Source organism: Aethalodelphis obliquidens, unplaced genomic scaffold, assembly GCF_003676395.1.
Source record: "Aethalodelphis obliquidens isolate GAN/ISIS:26980383/991018 unplaced genomic scaffold, ASM367639v1 scaffold59, whole genome shotgun sequence".
In the NCBI taxonomy this organism is placed as follows: domain Eukaryota; kingdom Metazoa; phylum Chordata; class Mammalia; order Artiodactyla; family Delphinidae; genus Aethalodelphis; species Aethalodelphis obliquidens.
In genome coordinates, this window is record NW_020838003.1 from 2434893 (window position 1) to 2450817 (window position 15925).

Sequence of the window (15925 nt, forward strand, 5' to 3'; positions counted from 1 at the left end):
CCCATGGGTAGGTGAGCTCATATTTTGGTTTCCTAGTTAGCACAGAAGTCTATCTTTTGAGAGTGAGGTACGAGCAAGTTAGAGGCAGGAAACCAAAACCAGAGAGAGGTAGAAATGACAAGAGAAGGACAAAGCTTCAGTTCTCAAGGAATGTAGTTCTGGCCATCTGGTCAAGACAGACTCAGACACTAGGAAAAAGGAGAAGATCTGATTGCTGGATCTAGTGCAAAAGGCATGGTGGTGGTTTGATTTCAGATTTTAGACATGAAACTCTAAACCAGAAATGAATGAGCAGACAGGGTGACTTGATGTTGAACAACATAAACACTTTTAATTCACCTATACATGGGCAGAATTGCCCCAGAAGTTACTGAGCCTTCAGGAAGGAATTAAATGGCCCCAGTCACTTAGGGAGAAAGGACTAAGAGATAAGGGATTGGGCCGGTTCCAACTGGTCTGACATTAGGGGCAACCAAATGGGAAACTGTAATATGAACTTGGCTACCTATTAAATGAAGTGCTAGCCACTCTAGGTGAGATTTATAAAATCAGGTTCGGGCATTGTAAAATCAAATTTGAGCATTCAGAGATTATGAAATCTAACCAATACTCAGGCAGTGAATCTAATCTCTTCTTGAACATTTATGATTAAGTCAGTATCAAAGAGTTATTTATATGCTAATTTAACTTATGTGCATACAACCATAAATATTTAGGGAAAAATAATTTTCTAACTACTTGCTTCATAATTATGTCAACAACTTTGTTTAGTTCTCAACCAAAGAAACAGTAACATATCAAAGCTAGAGGAAAAGTCTGCTATTTCAGTCTTATCAAAAGATAGCATAGAATACAGATACACCAAACTGTAGTTATTGTATCTTTGGATTATCTAAGGAATTTTCAATAACAGTTTTGATCATTGTAAGATAAGTGTGACCCTTTGTTACCTTGCAATAGGGACATTCTATTTTTAAATGGCTCTAATTATTAGAAAGCTTTTTCCTTATACTAAGTTCAGCTTTGCCTTTGGAGATTTGAAATTAGATTTGTTCATACTGAAAATCCTCTATGGGAACTAAGTTACTGCAGCACAAAAATGAACTCTTAGTTTAGCATAGTACCCAACAGAGAGCAGAGATATTGAATGGCTCCAATGAAATTTCCTATCAACCAGGAATTTTGCCTTATCTTGGGTGGCAGTTGTATCTTGATAATGTCAGTTCTGCTTTCCTTTTTTTACAAGTTGGGCTTGAGAAACTTTGCTGAAATGAAACAAATCTATTGACTGAACTTCCAAGAGTAAGGGGGGTGAGGGTGGAGGTTGGGCGGGGGTCAGCATTTCCTCTAGTTTAGCCTTTTGCTTATACTATCCCAAAAATGATTAAAGACTTAACTATACTTTCATTTTGGCTTTTTGTCTTCATTGGCTACTCTGGAACTCTTCCAAGGGGTAACTCAGGAGTGCAAGATCCTTCCACCTTGGAGCTATACCATCTGGAGCAAGTGTTTCCAAGGTTACTGCAAAAAAGAAAGAGAGAGACTAGGGAACTGTGCAAAGTAATTACTAGCCAAACCTAGGAGTGGTGTATGGCATGTTTATTCATATTTCATTGATTAGAACTCAGTTATATGTTCCCACCTAACTGCAGGAGAGGCTGGAAAAGTAGTCTTCCTGTGAACATAAGAAAAGAAAGTGGATTTGTGTGAGCATTGAGCCAGTTTTTGTCTGCGATGTCAGCTTTTTCGGGGTATTTGTGTGTGTGGGGAGGTGGGGCATAAATAATTTGAGTAAGCTTTGTGGAATAGTGTGAGGAGATATGATTATAAGTGAAAGGCAGGCCTGGTGCCCAGGCTCTATAATGAGTGTAAACACCCACCAATAGCTTCTAAATTTAACTCCCCTTCACCAGGTGTACAATTCTCCATTTACAATCAGTTTAGACTATTGAACTTTCTATCTCCTACTACTTATATAAAAATGAAAAGTTTTAATTACTGATTTTCTTTACTTACTGGTCCAGAAAGTACAGTTGGTGACTTCATGGGCACTGTCTAACCTCACAGTGATCTCTCTGTAGTGAACTTTTGATGCATTTAAGTACAGTGCTATCCTATTTCTGTCACCATGAAATTCTAGAAGTTTCAGGTCAACAAAACTAAATGAATCCTAAGTTTTTAAGAAACAGTGTCAGCATATGTTCTTGAATTCCAAATTATATAGCTTTGTATTTGTCAAATTACAGGTACATTTATGAAACTTCTAGGAAGCATCCATTCTTGTATGGACCCACTATTCTGACCATGTCTGCTTGCTATGAAACAGCTGTTCGGTCTTGTTGCCAAGAAGACAATAAGACTGAATGCTTCCAGATAAAGGTAAGCTATTCATATGTCAGCCCTTACTTAGGGACTTGTTACGCTAAGTGTGGACTATGGACCAGCAGCATATGCATCACCTGGAAGCTTGTTAGAAATACAGTCTGAAGCTTTTCTCCAGACCTGCTAAAGAAGACTTCATTTTAACAAGATACTCAGGCAATTCTTATAGTCCTTCAATTTTGAGAAGCATGATCTAGCATAAATATAACTTCATAGTAAGTATTTAATATTCCAGTTATTATTTCTGTATAACAAAACACCCCAAAATTTAGTGGCTCAAAACAATAACAATTAGTTTATTACTCTTATGGTTTCAGTGGGTCAGGAATTCAGGAAGGGCTCATCTGGGCTTTTCTGGCTACTGATTTTTCATGGGGGTGCAGTCAATGGCTGGGGCTCTGAAGGTCTGTAGTACCTGGGGGTTGGTCCAACATCTCTTTCTCCTCATATTATCTCAGGGCCTTTCCATGTGATCTCTCTGCCTTGGCTGGTTTGGGCTGCTTCACAGAATGGCAGCTTCAGGGAAACTGGACTGCTGACATATGGCCAAAGTCTCAAGAATGAGTTTTCTAGTGGATGAAGCAGAAATTGCATGGCCTTTTATGACCAGGATTCAAAAGTTACTTCTGCTCTACTCTATTGGTTGAAATATCATAAAATGTCACCAGTTTGAAGGGGAAAGTAAATATACTGTAACGAAAGCTCATTGTAAGAACATGGGATAGAAGTTGTTATTATAGCCATCTTTGGAAAATACAGTTAGCCTCACACTTAATTTTAACTGTGTGGCTTTTTCTCCTTCATTGAATAGACATAAATCGGTGATTAGTTCCATGATAAAAGTACTTTTTATGTATGTTCATTAAAGGTTCTAAATATCAACACAAAATAACCATCCTTAGAAGGCACACCAGATGCATTTTCCCCAGGGTCATGCTGAAATGAATAGTAGTTTGATAATCGTTTTGATGAATTCCTCAAGTCTAAGGGCAGTGCTGCTTCTTCCTTGCTGTTTTCTTTGATCTCCTCAGTGAGAATTTCTCTCATATTCCTCTCAACCCCTATTTCTCTATTCCTCTAAAGCTATTTCTCCTGTTGAGCTCCTCATCATCTACCTTGTGTAAGAAATTAAATAATGTATCTAAAGAGTCTGACATATGCTAAGTACTCAATAATCGCAGCGATTATCATTAAAGCTACTTATATATATTTCTTTCCCTAGTCATCTCCAATTCCTTCAGAAGCCAATTCTGAATTCCTAAGCAGGACAGTCATTTTTTTCTCCTGTTGGCTTCATATTATTAAACACAACAAAAACAAGTGATTGTGTAGACTTAGGTCTCATTACCTGGCATTTTGGAAGAATGAACTTTTTCATGAAGGTGAGTTTTTTTTAGGTAACTTGTTTCAAAGTTTTCTTAACCTTAACCCTTTCAGAGGAAATTTTTCCTTAATGTATAACATGCCCCTATAATTTTTTTAAAATTTTTTTATTGGAGTATAGTTGATTTACAATGTTGTGTTAGTTTCTGCTGCACAGCAAAGTGAATCAGTTATACATATATCCACCCTTGTTTAGATTCTTTTCCCACATAGGTCATTGCAGAGTATTGAGTTCCTTGTGCTATACAGTAGGTTCTTCTCAGTTATCGATTTTTTATATAGTAGTGTGTATATGTCAATCCCAATCTCCCTATTTATCCCTACCCCGCAACCCCGATTTCCCCCTGGTAACCATAAGTTTATTTTCTACATCTGTGACTCTATGTCTGTTTTATAAATAAGTTCATTTGTACTATTTTTTTAAGATTCCACATATAAGCAATATCATATGATATTTGTCTTTCTCTGTCTGACTTATTTCACTCAGTATGACAATCTCTAGGTCCATCCACATACTAAGCATAAGCAGATGCTTTTAAGTTAGCTAAGAGTTCTTTTCTCCTCTCCCTCACTTTGTGATGTTTACAGTCTTGCTGCCTCCAGGGTGTCTGTTTCAAGAAGTTATTACTCCTTGCCCAGAGAAAATTGCATAGCCAATCATGTAAAACTTGTATCTATGATCAGAGAATGCGGTTTATGAGTTAAGCCTTCACAGACTCTCTTGTGAAGAAATGGATAAGCTTGTTTGTATTTGATTTCAAATGAGTATAATACAACAAAATAAGAATAAAAATAATAATTATATTTATAATTAATTATAAAGTATAATTTATTATCGTTGTGCCAGATTTGTGGTTTGAATATTGCCTCTGTATACATTATCTAGCTTGTTCTTAAAAAAAAGCATTGTAAGGTGTTGTTACCCCAAGTTAAAATAATATATGGTCCATATAATGTTTTAAGTGAATATATAGAGCTCTTCTGAAATTTTAAAATGTTGTTTATTCTCCCATCACACAGAGATACCAATTTTGGTATATTTCCTTTTATTCATTTTTTTCATTCACAGGTTTTATTTTGTACATTGTTGTGATCAAATTGAATATATAGTTTTGGTTAGAGACCTAAATACATGTGCTTTTTATTAGAAGTCAAAAGTCAAAATTCTGGGTTAAAGAATATGAACGTTTTCTGGGGGGGGCTCCATTAATATATATTGCAAAACTGGAGCATATATCATAGATAAGCATTTGGAAACATGTTCAAGATGACAGGGCTAGTAACTTGAATAAAACCAAAATACAACTGTAAGACGTTATTAAAATTTATTCTAGTGGCTCCCTGGATTTTTGTTTGTCCACTTTCTTGTTCTCATTTATATGCCAAATGTCTAAGTTCTGGGACGAACAATCTCTGGGGAAGTGAGATGCTATTTTATAAAAAACAAAAAACAAAAAAACAGAACCTTCACCAAATTATGCTTTTACATTTGGCCTCATAGATAAGACAATAAAAACTTTCTAATTTTGAGGAGATACATGATTTTTATTTTTCTCTCGTCTTTACTAACCATGAGATAAACTTCTTCTGTTGTTACCATAGTTCTTTGATGAGTCGATTTTCTAATTACAGCTAGAACCCATCAGAAAATACGTTAGAGAAATATCTTCGAGGCATCACCACTTATGTGAGATTGGGATTAAATTCAACCACAAAGTAGCAAAAGCAGTGTAAGTTACCTATTTAGATTTGTGGACTTTGTTGCTTTGTATCACCCTCTTTGATTAAACTCATTTGAAAAATCATTTATCTTTCATTTGCTAATGTCTCAGTGCAAATCTGTTTCCTTTCTCTACACGTGTGCTATTTGCCTGTTCAATAGGGCACACTGGGCTGTGCCTGAAACTGCACAGTCCTCCTCTCTACCCACTATCTCCTGTGGGGTTGATATCTCCTCTATCAACTTCTTCCATCAGCTCAAATCCTTTAGGCTCTTCTCCAGTGCACAAAAGTTTCTGTACATTCAGATGCTCACGCTTAGTAGTTCTTCATGGTAAAGGCTGGAGGACAAAAGGTATTTTTCTCTTGGAAGATAAGAAATATTTTGGCTCTAATGTCATGTAGGACAGAAAAAGTGAGTGGTGTTTTTTGAGGTGGGGATAGAGGAGTGTGGGGTGGGAGGAGAATTTGATGCTACTCAGTGTGCCTCTATCTTGGGCCCAGATTGTGTTTCTGTCCCAAGTTTACCCCTGAAGACATGCATCTTCCCTGATATCACCTTCATCCCCAATTTAGGATAACAGTGGGCTGCCTGGAAGCTCAGTTTTCCTTATAAGGCAAGCCCATTTTTCATATCTCTAGAAAAATTTCAGGGATGTTTTTCAGTTGTCAACAGAGAGGGACAAGGGAGAACCAAACCTCTTACAATTATTATCTTTTGGATAAAGAATTTTATTTGGAACGTCAGGTCAGATAAATTCCCAAATTACCTATCTAAGCAACTCAACTACTTTAAGCAATAATTTGAATGATGAAAATGACTGTATTTACACGATTATGAAGTGAATAATTTTCATTTTGTGATTTACATCTTTGTATGGCTCTGGGTTCTATCACTGTAGAAATGGAAAACACTTATAATATACAACTGTCTTCATCCTACATTTGCAACTGTGTTTCTATTCTTTTGGTTACTCAATGAACTACAACTAATTTTAGAAAGAATTGAATTCAAAAAACTGTTTAAAATGTACTTTTTTTTTTTTCAGGGAATTGGTTCTGTTGACTAAAAAACAACCTAAAGCTAACTTTTCTGAAATTGCCAAACTGGCCACGGATATTAAAAATCTGCATCAGATCTGTTGTGAAGGAAATACAGTAGGGTGTGTGCTTGGCAGAGTAAGACTTTCTCTTTTCTTAAAACTCTTTAAAATACTTGTACTTTTTAAATAAAAGTGAGGGTGGTATAGATGAATCTAAAAAAGTAATTATCATTTCTCAATATTACCAACAGAATGGTGTCTCCCCTCCTCTCTCTTCTCTTCTCATGAAACAATTTTTTTCTTTCTTTTCCTCCCTTCCTTGCTTCCTTCCTCCTTTCCTTCCTTCCTTCCTTCCTCATTCTACCTACTTTATTCTTTTATTCTTAAATTTTTAGAGCTGGCTGCTAATTTTCTTCCAAATTGGGATTGTATTTCATTCATCTTTGAATCTCTAGAAAGTCTTAGAATTGCAAACTATACCCTCAGGCCTTATCAGCCTGGAGGAAAGAAGAAACCACCAAAAGCAAAGATGTGACATCAAGGGACAAGGGCCAGGGCATGGACAGCATAGAACTCACCTGCCCCACGTCCAAATGGAAAGTCTCAAAATCCCAGAGAAGGAAAAAAATTGTAGCTGTTAAAATCCTGATAACGTTTTAGTAAATCACAAGTTACAAGTATGTTCCTATTCATTCTACAAGTTTGAAAACTGAATAATTTTCATCATGATACAAAATAAAACAGAAACAAAGAAAGACGACAATCATGATTTCAGTGAGGAATCTATGACTCTTATGGGCAGAAATCCTTACCCCCAACAATTTTTGCCCCATTACACATAGATTAAGGAATGTGGGTAACAATATTAATTAAAATAGAAAAATCATTGAATCGAACACTCAGTAGAACCCCTAAGATTCTAAGTCCTCAAATGTCTACTTTGCTGGAACAGAGAGTTGGGGTCGGACCATAGCTTTCCCTTGGCAGCCATCGCAGTTGGCCATTGCTTGGTCAGTGCCACATTCAGCTTGACCGAAAGATGGTGGCTGCTACTGCCAGTTCCATCCTGGAGATAGACAATATAAAGTTGCTTCTTGGATTACTTCCCGTATGGCAAGAATCTCAACGCATACTGGAAGCAATACTATCCTATACACTTAGAAGTCGTGCTGGCTCTTTAGGATAGGCTCTCAGGATCCTATTTGCATGACGATTAGGTGAAAATTACAGGGAACTTTGGGACCTATCCATAGGTATTAAAACAAAACAAAAGAAAAATCTCTAAAATCCTTTAACACATAAACAATACCCATGCCAAACTGGTAACTCTAGAACAGCTCCTGTTATTGTCTATACTATGACAGGAATGCTAGAACAATCTCCAGTTATTTAATTGTATTAGGTAGTATTAATAAGCAATATAAAGTAACTTCAGATAGTTCTGGCATTCCTTTCTTATTCTAGACTATAAAGGAAACAGGTTTAGAGTTATTAGCTTGACAAAGATACTTTTATGTGTTGAGATGTTTCACTCTGTTTTAGAGGTTGTCTTGTTTTGTCTTAAATAGGATGGATTCTGAACATTAGTAAATATTCTTTTGTCTTCTTGGGATGATCATTTGATTTTTATTGTTTGACTTATCCATTGAAGAATTATATTAAAAGATTTCTTAATATTTACCCATTTTTACATTGCTCAAGTCAATATCATTTTACTATATCTATGGTGTCTCTCTCTCTCTCCATATATATATGTCACAATTTTGCATTTATCTTTAGATGTGAAATGGATCTAGAACTTTCTTTTTTGGCACATATTTTATCAGGTTTTGGTATCCAGTTATGATAACTTCTAAAAGATGAATTAGAATTTTTTTCCTTTCGAATTCTCTGAAATAACTTAAATAGCACTGTAACTTACCTGTTTTCAGGTTTGTCTGTGAAACTGGAGGAGGGATGGAGGATACAAACTGATGTGACAGCTTCTCCATTTCTTTTGTTATGGATTTATTTAAACATTTTTTCAGTCAATCTTTATTATTCATGAATTCTATACTTGAGAATTCACCTACGTGCCAAAATTTATTTGTGGCCCCAAATCAATACTCACAGCACTTTGTGGTCATTCCCAGATTTATGCATGCTCAGAGCAGTGGAAATCTGAGTTGCCACATGTGCATGGCTCCAGCTAGAACAGAACAAGGTGATGCTCTCTGCCTTCTTGTTGTAGCTCTCATACTGTAAATAGGTGTTCTTTTTGCAGTCTATTAAGTGCCACATTTTCTGCATTTCTGTGCTTTTTGTTGATGAGTTAGCTCTTTACAATGGCCCGAGTATAGTTCTGAAGTGTTGTCTAGTGTTCCTAGAAGCTGTGGTGTGCCTTGTGGAAAGAATATGTATTTTATTTTATTAGAGTATAATTGCTTTACAATGGTGTGTTAGTTTCTGCTTTATAACAAAGTGAATCAGCTATACATAAACATATACCCCCATATCTCCTCCCTCTTGCGTCTCCCTCCCACCCTCCCTATCCCACCCCTCCAGGCGGTCACAAAGCACCGAGCTGATCTCCCTGTGCTATATGGCTGCTTCCCACTAGCTATCTGTTTTACATTTGGTAGTATATATAAGTCCATGCCACTCTCTCACCTCGTCCCAGCTTACCCTTTCCCCCTCCCTGTGTCCTCAAGTCCATTCTCTATGTCTGCATCTTTATTCTTGTCCTGCCCCTAGGTTCTTCAGAACCTTTTTTTTTTTTTAGATTCCATATGTATGTGTTAGCATACGGTATTTATTTTTCTCTTTCTGACTTACTTCACCCTGTATGACAATCTCTAGGTCCATCCACCTCACTACAAATAACTCAGTTTCGTTTCTTTTTATGACTGAGTAATATTCCATTGTATATATGTGCCACATCTTCTTTATCCATTCATCTGTCGATGGACACTTAGGTTGCTTCCATGTCCTGGCTATTGTAAATAGAGCTGCAATGAACATTGTGGTACATGACTCTTTTTGAATTATAGTTTTCTCAGGGTATATGCCCAGTAGTGGGATTGCTGGGTCGTATGGTAGTTCTATTTTAGAATATGTATTTTAGATAAGCTTTGTTCATGCATGAGGAACAGTGCTGGTGGCTATGAGTTCAATGTGAATAAATCACCCATATGCAGGAGTCCCCCTTATTGCCCCCTTTGCTTCCTGAGGTTTCAGTTAATCACAGTCAACTTTCATCTGAAAATATTAAACAGAAAAATCCAGAAATCAACAATTCACAAGTTTTAAATTGTGCACCATTCTGAGTAGCATGATGAAATCTTGTGCCATCTTGTGCCATCTCATCTGGGACGTGAATCATCCCTTTGTCCAGCGTTTCTCGGGGATTAGTAACTTAGCAGCCATATAGGTTATCAGATTGGCTGTCCTGGGATCACAGTGCTTGTGTTCAAGTCACCCTTACTTTACTTAACAATGGCCCCAGTGCACAAGAGTAGTGATGCTGGCAATTTGGATCTGCCAAAGAGAAGCCATAAAGTGTACCCTTGAAGTGGAAAGGTGGAAGTTCTCAACTTAATAGGAATGAGAAAAAAAAAATCATATGCTGAGGTTGCTAAGATCAATGGTAAGAACAAATCTTTTATCTGTGAAATTGTGAAGAAGGAAAAAGAAATTCATGTTAGTTTTGCTGTCACACCTCAAACTGCCAAAGTTTTGGCCACAGTGCATGATAAGTGCTTAATTAAGGTGGAAAAGGCATTAAAATTGTACAATAAGGTATTTTGAGAGAGAGAGAGAGAGACCACATTCACATAACTTTTATTACAGTATATTGTTATAATTGCTCTATTTTATTATAAGTTATTTTTGTTAACCTCTTACTGTTCCTAATTTATAAATTAAACTTTATCATAGGTATGTATGTACAGGAAAAAACATAGTATATATAAGATTTGGTACTATCTGCAGTTTCAGGCATTGACTGGGGGTCTTGGAATGTAACCCCTGTGGGTAAGGGGGGGCTACTCTATATTAAATAAGGTGTTTTTAAACAGAAACATACACAAAATAAGGTTATGTCTTGATCTGTTGACGAAAATGTGGCCAGAGACTTGCAGAAAACTTGTTCTGTATTTCCTCTAGGGTAGATGATTCAATATTCATGAATTCAGTGTTTATAACTACTGTGAGTAATGAGAATCAACTGTACTTATTTTTGTCAGGTTTTAAAATATACATTTTCCTTTAAAAAAATCTCCTTCATTAGCACTTTCTCATTTAGAAATATAGAGTTCTACATGACAATATTATTATTTGATAACTAAAAACATCAATTATGTAGTTATACCTCCTTTCCCCCCATGTATATATGTTTTCTCCTTTAAGTAATTAGTTTTGCAAAGAGACTATTTAATTTACTGTTCTTTTCCAAGACAGAGTTCTTGGAAAACGACATTTACTCCAGTCTCACAACTAGGTGGAGCCTAGTCAGAAGTGATTTATGTCATTTCTAGGCCTGGCCTATAAAATCTCCTGTCCAAAACACCCAATCTGAGGTCAGTGTTAGAATCTACAGGTTGGAGATGACAGGGCCTCTGTCAGCCTGGTTCTCAGAACTACTGCCCGGAGGCAATACACCTCCCCTTCTCAATAGGACTTTATTGAGAAAGAAACAGGCTGGATCCTATTAAGCCACTGAGAGCAGGCTCGTCACTTAACTAATGTACACACTCTCCCTTATCGGTCTCAACCTGACCTCACAATGCAGCTTCAATTTACCACTCTCAGATCTAGATCTTCAGTACATTCTTCTTCTCTCCTGATCCCTTAATCTTAATCTCAACTAAATTTTCCCAATGAGCTCAAAATGTCCTATATACCATTTCCCATGTACGCCATGTTCTTCACATCTAAGACTCTTTTATATAAAGATGGATAATTCTAGTATGCTTTTCCTCTCCATTTGTTTCCAACTAACTTCTATTTGTCCTTCAAGATTCAAATCATTCAAGATCTTCACTCTGACCTTTATCCAGTCTGGATTGCCAATCTCTCTTTTTTCTTCCAAAATATAACACGTGCATTTCTCTAACAATTTATTTTATAATGCATTATTATTCTTGTTTAACTACTTGACTCTCCAACTAGATTGTGAGCTCCTTAAGTATAGAGACTAGCTTGTTCATACAAACATGTACTTATTTTTGTATGTGTATATATAAGTAAATATGTAAGTTTTATAGTAATATTACAGTAATGTATATAGAAAATGACAGAGACAAAATGTTTTCTAAACTGGGATCCCAGAACGATAACAACAGTAGCAAGTAATAAAACTCTTCATTTGTATTTTGTGGGGCTAAACTTGAAAACAATAATACCGTCTGTCTCTCTTTAAGTTCTGTAAGAGATGTTAGAAGAACTTGTGACACTTCAGTAAAGTCAAATAGAGAAGGTTTCTTAGTAGAATGAGTCACTATAAATGACCTTTTTTGGTCTCGCAGTTTGCCATGGAAAAAGCAATATAAGATCCCAAGTTTTTCTCTGGTTTTCTACTGATAACAATAAAAAGAAATAAGTTCAGAATGAAGTCATCAAAAATTACTGCTCTTTTATGTTTATAGAGCCAGCTTATGAACTATACCTGCTCTAAACAGGCTACACCATCCAGCAAGATCACTCCATGCTGTGAACTGCCAGAACCATTCCGAGGGGAATGCATTATCAACTCAGAAAATGACAAACCTGATCTCTCATCCCTGCCACTTAGCAGGTTTACAGAAGACCAGTTTGTATGCAAACAATTCACTGACAAACAAGATGACTTCCTACAAGAGTAATACGGCTTTTTGTAAAATCTTAGTAATGGTATATTGTATTTATGGATTCTTTGGGAGAGATTGCAAACTTGAATGATGACAGAGGCGAGCCAATGATGTGAGTGAATGGTTAAATGGCTGAGGGGAGATGCCTTGTGGAGTCCAAGGTTGCAGCTACTATTTGGCTCTAGCTACTTGTAACCATATGGGAATGTAGGCTTTGGGTCGTTGGATCAACTGCATTTTGAGAGAAGTTGGAAGTCTCTTGATTTTTAAATGTTGACAACTAATATAGGAATTTTAAAAAACACAGTGAGCGTCAAGTGTGTGCAGGCTTTGCTCTGAGGGACTTAAAGTCATCCCTAAGTAAGGGTTTCAGATTGGTATGCCTGGCCAGCTCTTCTAATTAATTTAATACCTACTCTCAAAGCCATAGTGTGGCATTACAAGATTAAAGAGATGGAGTTCTAACATCTCTGGTGTCCAATCAGAAGTGCAAATTATTTGGGGCATAAAGCAAACTGATTTCAATATATTATAATATTAAGACAACATTACTGAGTGATTGAAATAGTTCCAAAGTCACTTTGTGAAGTATTATTTGGAGCAGCTAAATTCTAACAAAACATAAGAATTTGAATTTTCGTCACAGTTTTCTGTAGATTGACTTTAGCTATATTTCTGAAATTACATTTGACACTGGCTTATAAAAGTAAATGTCACTACCTGAACTCACTTATCCCTAAACTTGCATTTAGTATTGAAAAAGTCGATAGGCACAACTTCCTAGTGGAAATTACGTTAGACTATGAGTTGTGAGACCTGAGTTCCAGTCTAGCTTGGTCATGCATCAGCTTTGAAATGCAGTTCAAGCCACTTAATTTCCCCAGACTTTTGGGTTCCAACTGTAAACTGAGGCAGTTGGATAAGATCACTTCAGATGTCCCTTCTGCAATTCTATGATTCCTTTGAAAATATTCTAGAGTCCAAATTTCTCTTTCTTGTAACCCAGAAGAACGTGCAGATTATGGACAACTGATGCTTGAAGGCTTATGTGGGAAACAGGGGAAGATGGTTATTTAATACCTAGTCAGCACAGTCTTACAAAAAAATTGTAATATTTATAAAATCTAGCCTCAAAGGTCATCAAGAAAATGTTCTCACCCAAACACTTGAAATGAATTTCTAGTAAAAGTAAGGAGAGACCCTGAGCCAGGAACTAAATCTTGTCAGGATGTTTTAGGTTCAAGTTTGAATCTGCCACTCACTACTGTGTAACTTTGGAAAAATCACGTAATTTTATTGATTTGGTTTCCTTATCTCAAAATCTAGCCAATAAAACTTCCCTGCCAGCCTCCCAAGATTTTCAAATACCTAAAGTCAGTTAAAATATTGAATAAATGTCATGGTCATAGGTGGCTTTTGAAAGAAAACTATGGCTTCAGAATTTAGTGTTTACTTTCTGATATGCTTCATGTGCTTACAGGTTTCTTTATGAATATTCAAGAAGACATCCAGAGTTGGCAGTTCCAGTGATTTTAAGAGTGGATACAGTATATCAAAACTTACTGGGAAAATGCTGTAAATTAGAAAATCCTCTGGAATGCTATAGTCATGGGGTAAATTCCTTTTTTTACACCTGTTTCTCATAAGTGATTATAAACATAGGGAAAAGTCCAATGCTGTTAGTAGTGCTGTACTTTTGTAAGATGATTATGCATGTTCTTTCTAATTGCAAGCACTACACAAAAACTTTGATTTCTGTCTAAACCAAAGGCCACATCATTATACAGCAGCAACTTTCTGTGTGAGTCACTGCCTTATAGATTCTGTGTTTTATGAAAACAACTCTGTGCAATCTTCTCTAAAGTTTGCTTGGCATGGTAGCAGGTAGCATGAAAGCATAGCCTATTAGGGTGGGGGAAGGTTGACGGTTTCCACCAAGCAGGCCTGGAAACTGTCCCTATCTCAGGCCAGAAATCATACTGTTCACAGTCAGCAGCTCCTGTTGTGTAGTTGACATGGAAAAAGCCGGTTGCCTTACAACTCTCTGACCAGACAATCTGTTATCCACAGTTTACCAGGAGCCAGGTGGTTCTGGCTTTTGTTATGCTAATTAGTGGGTGGGGATGGAGGATGAAGGCATTTCTTGTCCTGTTTGAGCTCAAGCAGGTACACCTAGCATCTTCCTGTTCCCAGAGAGAAGGCTAAATGAAGGCGACTTAGTCTTTTGTAGGTTAGCACCCTTTCATAGCATCACCTGTAGACTCCACAATCATCATTATGATAATAGCCCCTTATAGGAGCATGGATGTTTAGAGTTTACAAAGTAGCTTTACAACAAGTGTCCTATTTTATTCTCACAACAGCTTGGTAAGATAGGTAATGGCATAAGTACTAGCTACATTTTGTAGATGAGAGTTTTGAGTTTCAGAAGGTTCAGGTGACTTGTCCAATGTCACACAGGCAGTAAGGACAAGGCTAAGTGTTAAATCCAGGCAAACAGTTTGCCAATCAGGTAAAATTTTTACTATAACAAATACTGTTTATTAGGATCAGGTGGACTGGGTCTGATTACTTAAGAAGATAACCAGTGCTCCTACCAAAGAGCTAAGTCTGCAAGGTCACTCGTATCTTCCCACTGGAATTTTATTTGCACTGTTCAAGAATTCTTTGAACTTTCATTTAGCTCTGAGAACTCCATGTGATTCCCTTTAACGTGTATTCGTGGAGTGCTTTACTATGTTCAAGTCTGGTACTTGTTTTTATTAAACCATGACTTCTTAATATGTATCTATATTTCTATACCTACATCCATATCTCTATATCTGTACTGTTTACATAAAAATGCTGTATTATTAAAAATAACCAGTATGCACACATACACACACACATTCTGATCAATTAAACTTAGATCTATAAATTACTTTTAAGGACCTCTTTTTGGCTTGATGAATGGTTAGCTTTATGCTTGTAAAATATGCCATTTAAGCCCATAAATGAGTTCATACCACAGGAAACTAAATATCAATCTTTGCTGTCCCACTTTTTTCTCCACAAAGTACATGACCATTCCTGTTTCAGCAAAATGTGTTTTCTCAACATTTCCAAACTCACTAAGTAAATAAAACCCTGGGTTTAGTAAAACAGTCACATTAAACTATTACAGAAGATGGTTTTGCAATCTTACCTCAAGATAGATTGTTGCAACGATAGATAAACACTGATTATCTTTATTTTTCAGGAAGAGATGTTTCAAAGAGTGGTTCGTGAAAGCCATGAGCATGTGAAAAATCAGTGTGATTTACATGAGAAATTAGGAGATAGTAACTTCCATGACAGGTATGCTTCCAAGATATTGTCCAAATTTGTGGTTGTTCGTGAGTTTTTGTTGACTCCTGCTGCTGAGAGTTGCTAAGAGTCTATATTCAACCTTAAAATCTCAGAGGCCAAGGAAAAACTCAGTTCAGAATTAACCTAGTTATCTTTGTCTTGATAAGACAGTTGTCCACATAACCTTGGGTGCTTTTACATTGCTTTTTAGGCCAGTTTCCAGATTCCAATCAATGCCCAGAGGTC

General features: G+C 36.5%; 1 protein-coding gene across 1 annotated transcript in view; it reads left to right on the forward strand.

The window, feature by feature from the left end:
* The window catches only part of LOC113609896 (alpha-fetoprotein-like), a 38274-nt gene that overhangs the window by 3625 nt on the left and 18724 nt on the right, over window positions 1-15925 (forward strand). Inside the window, exons 5-10 of the mRNA XM_027087604.1 lie at window positions 2247-2379; window positions 5398-5495; window positions 6534-6663; window positions 12152-12363; window positions 13833-13965; window positions 15591-15688. Coding sequence (XP_026943405.1) covers window positions 2247-2379; window positions 5398-5495; window positions 6534-6663; window positions 12152-12363; window positions 13833-13965; window positions 15591-15688 — 804 coding nt within the window. The remainder of the gene's footprint in view (window positions 1-2246; window positions 2380-5397; window positions 5496-6533; window positions 6664-12151; window positions 12364-13832; window positions 13966-15590; window positions 15689-15925) is intronic.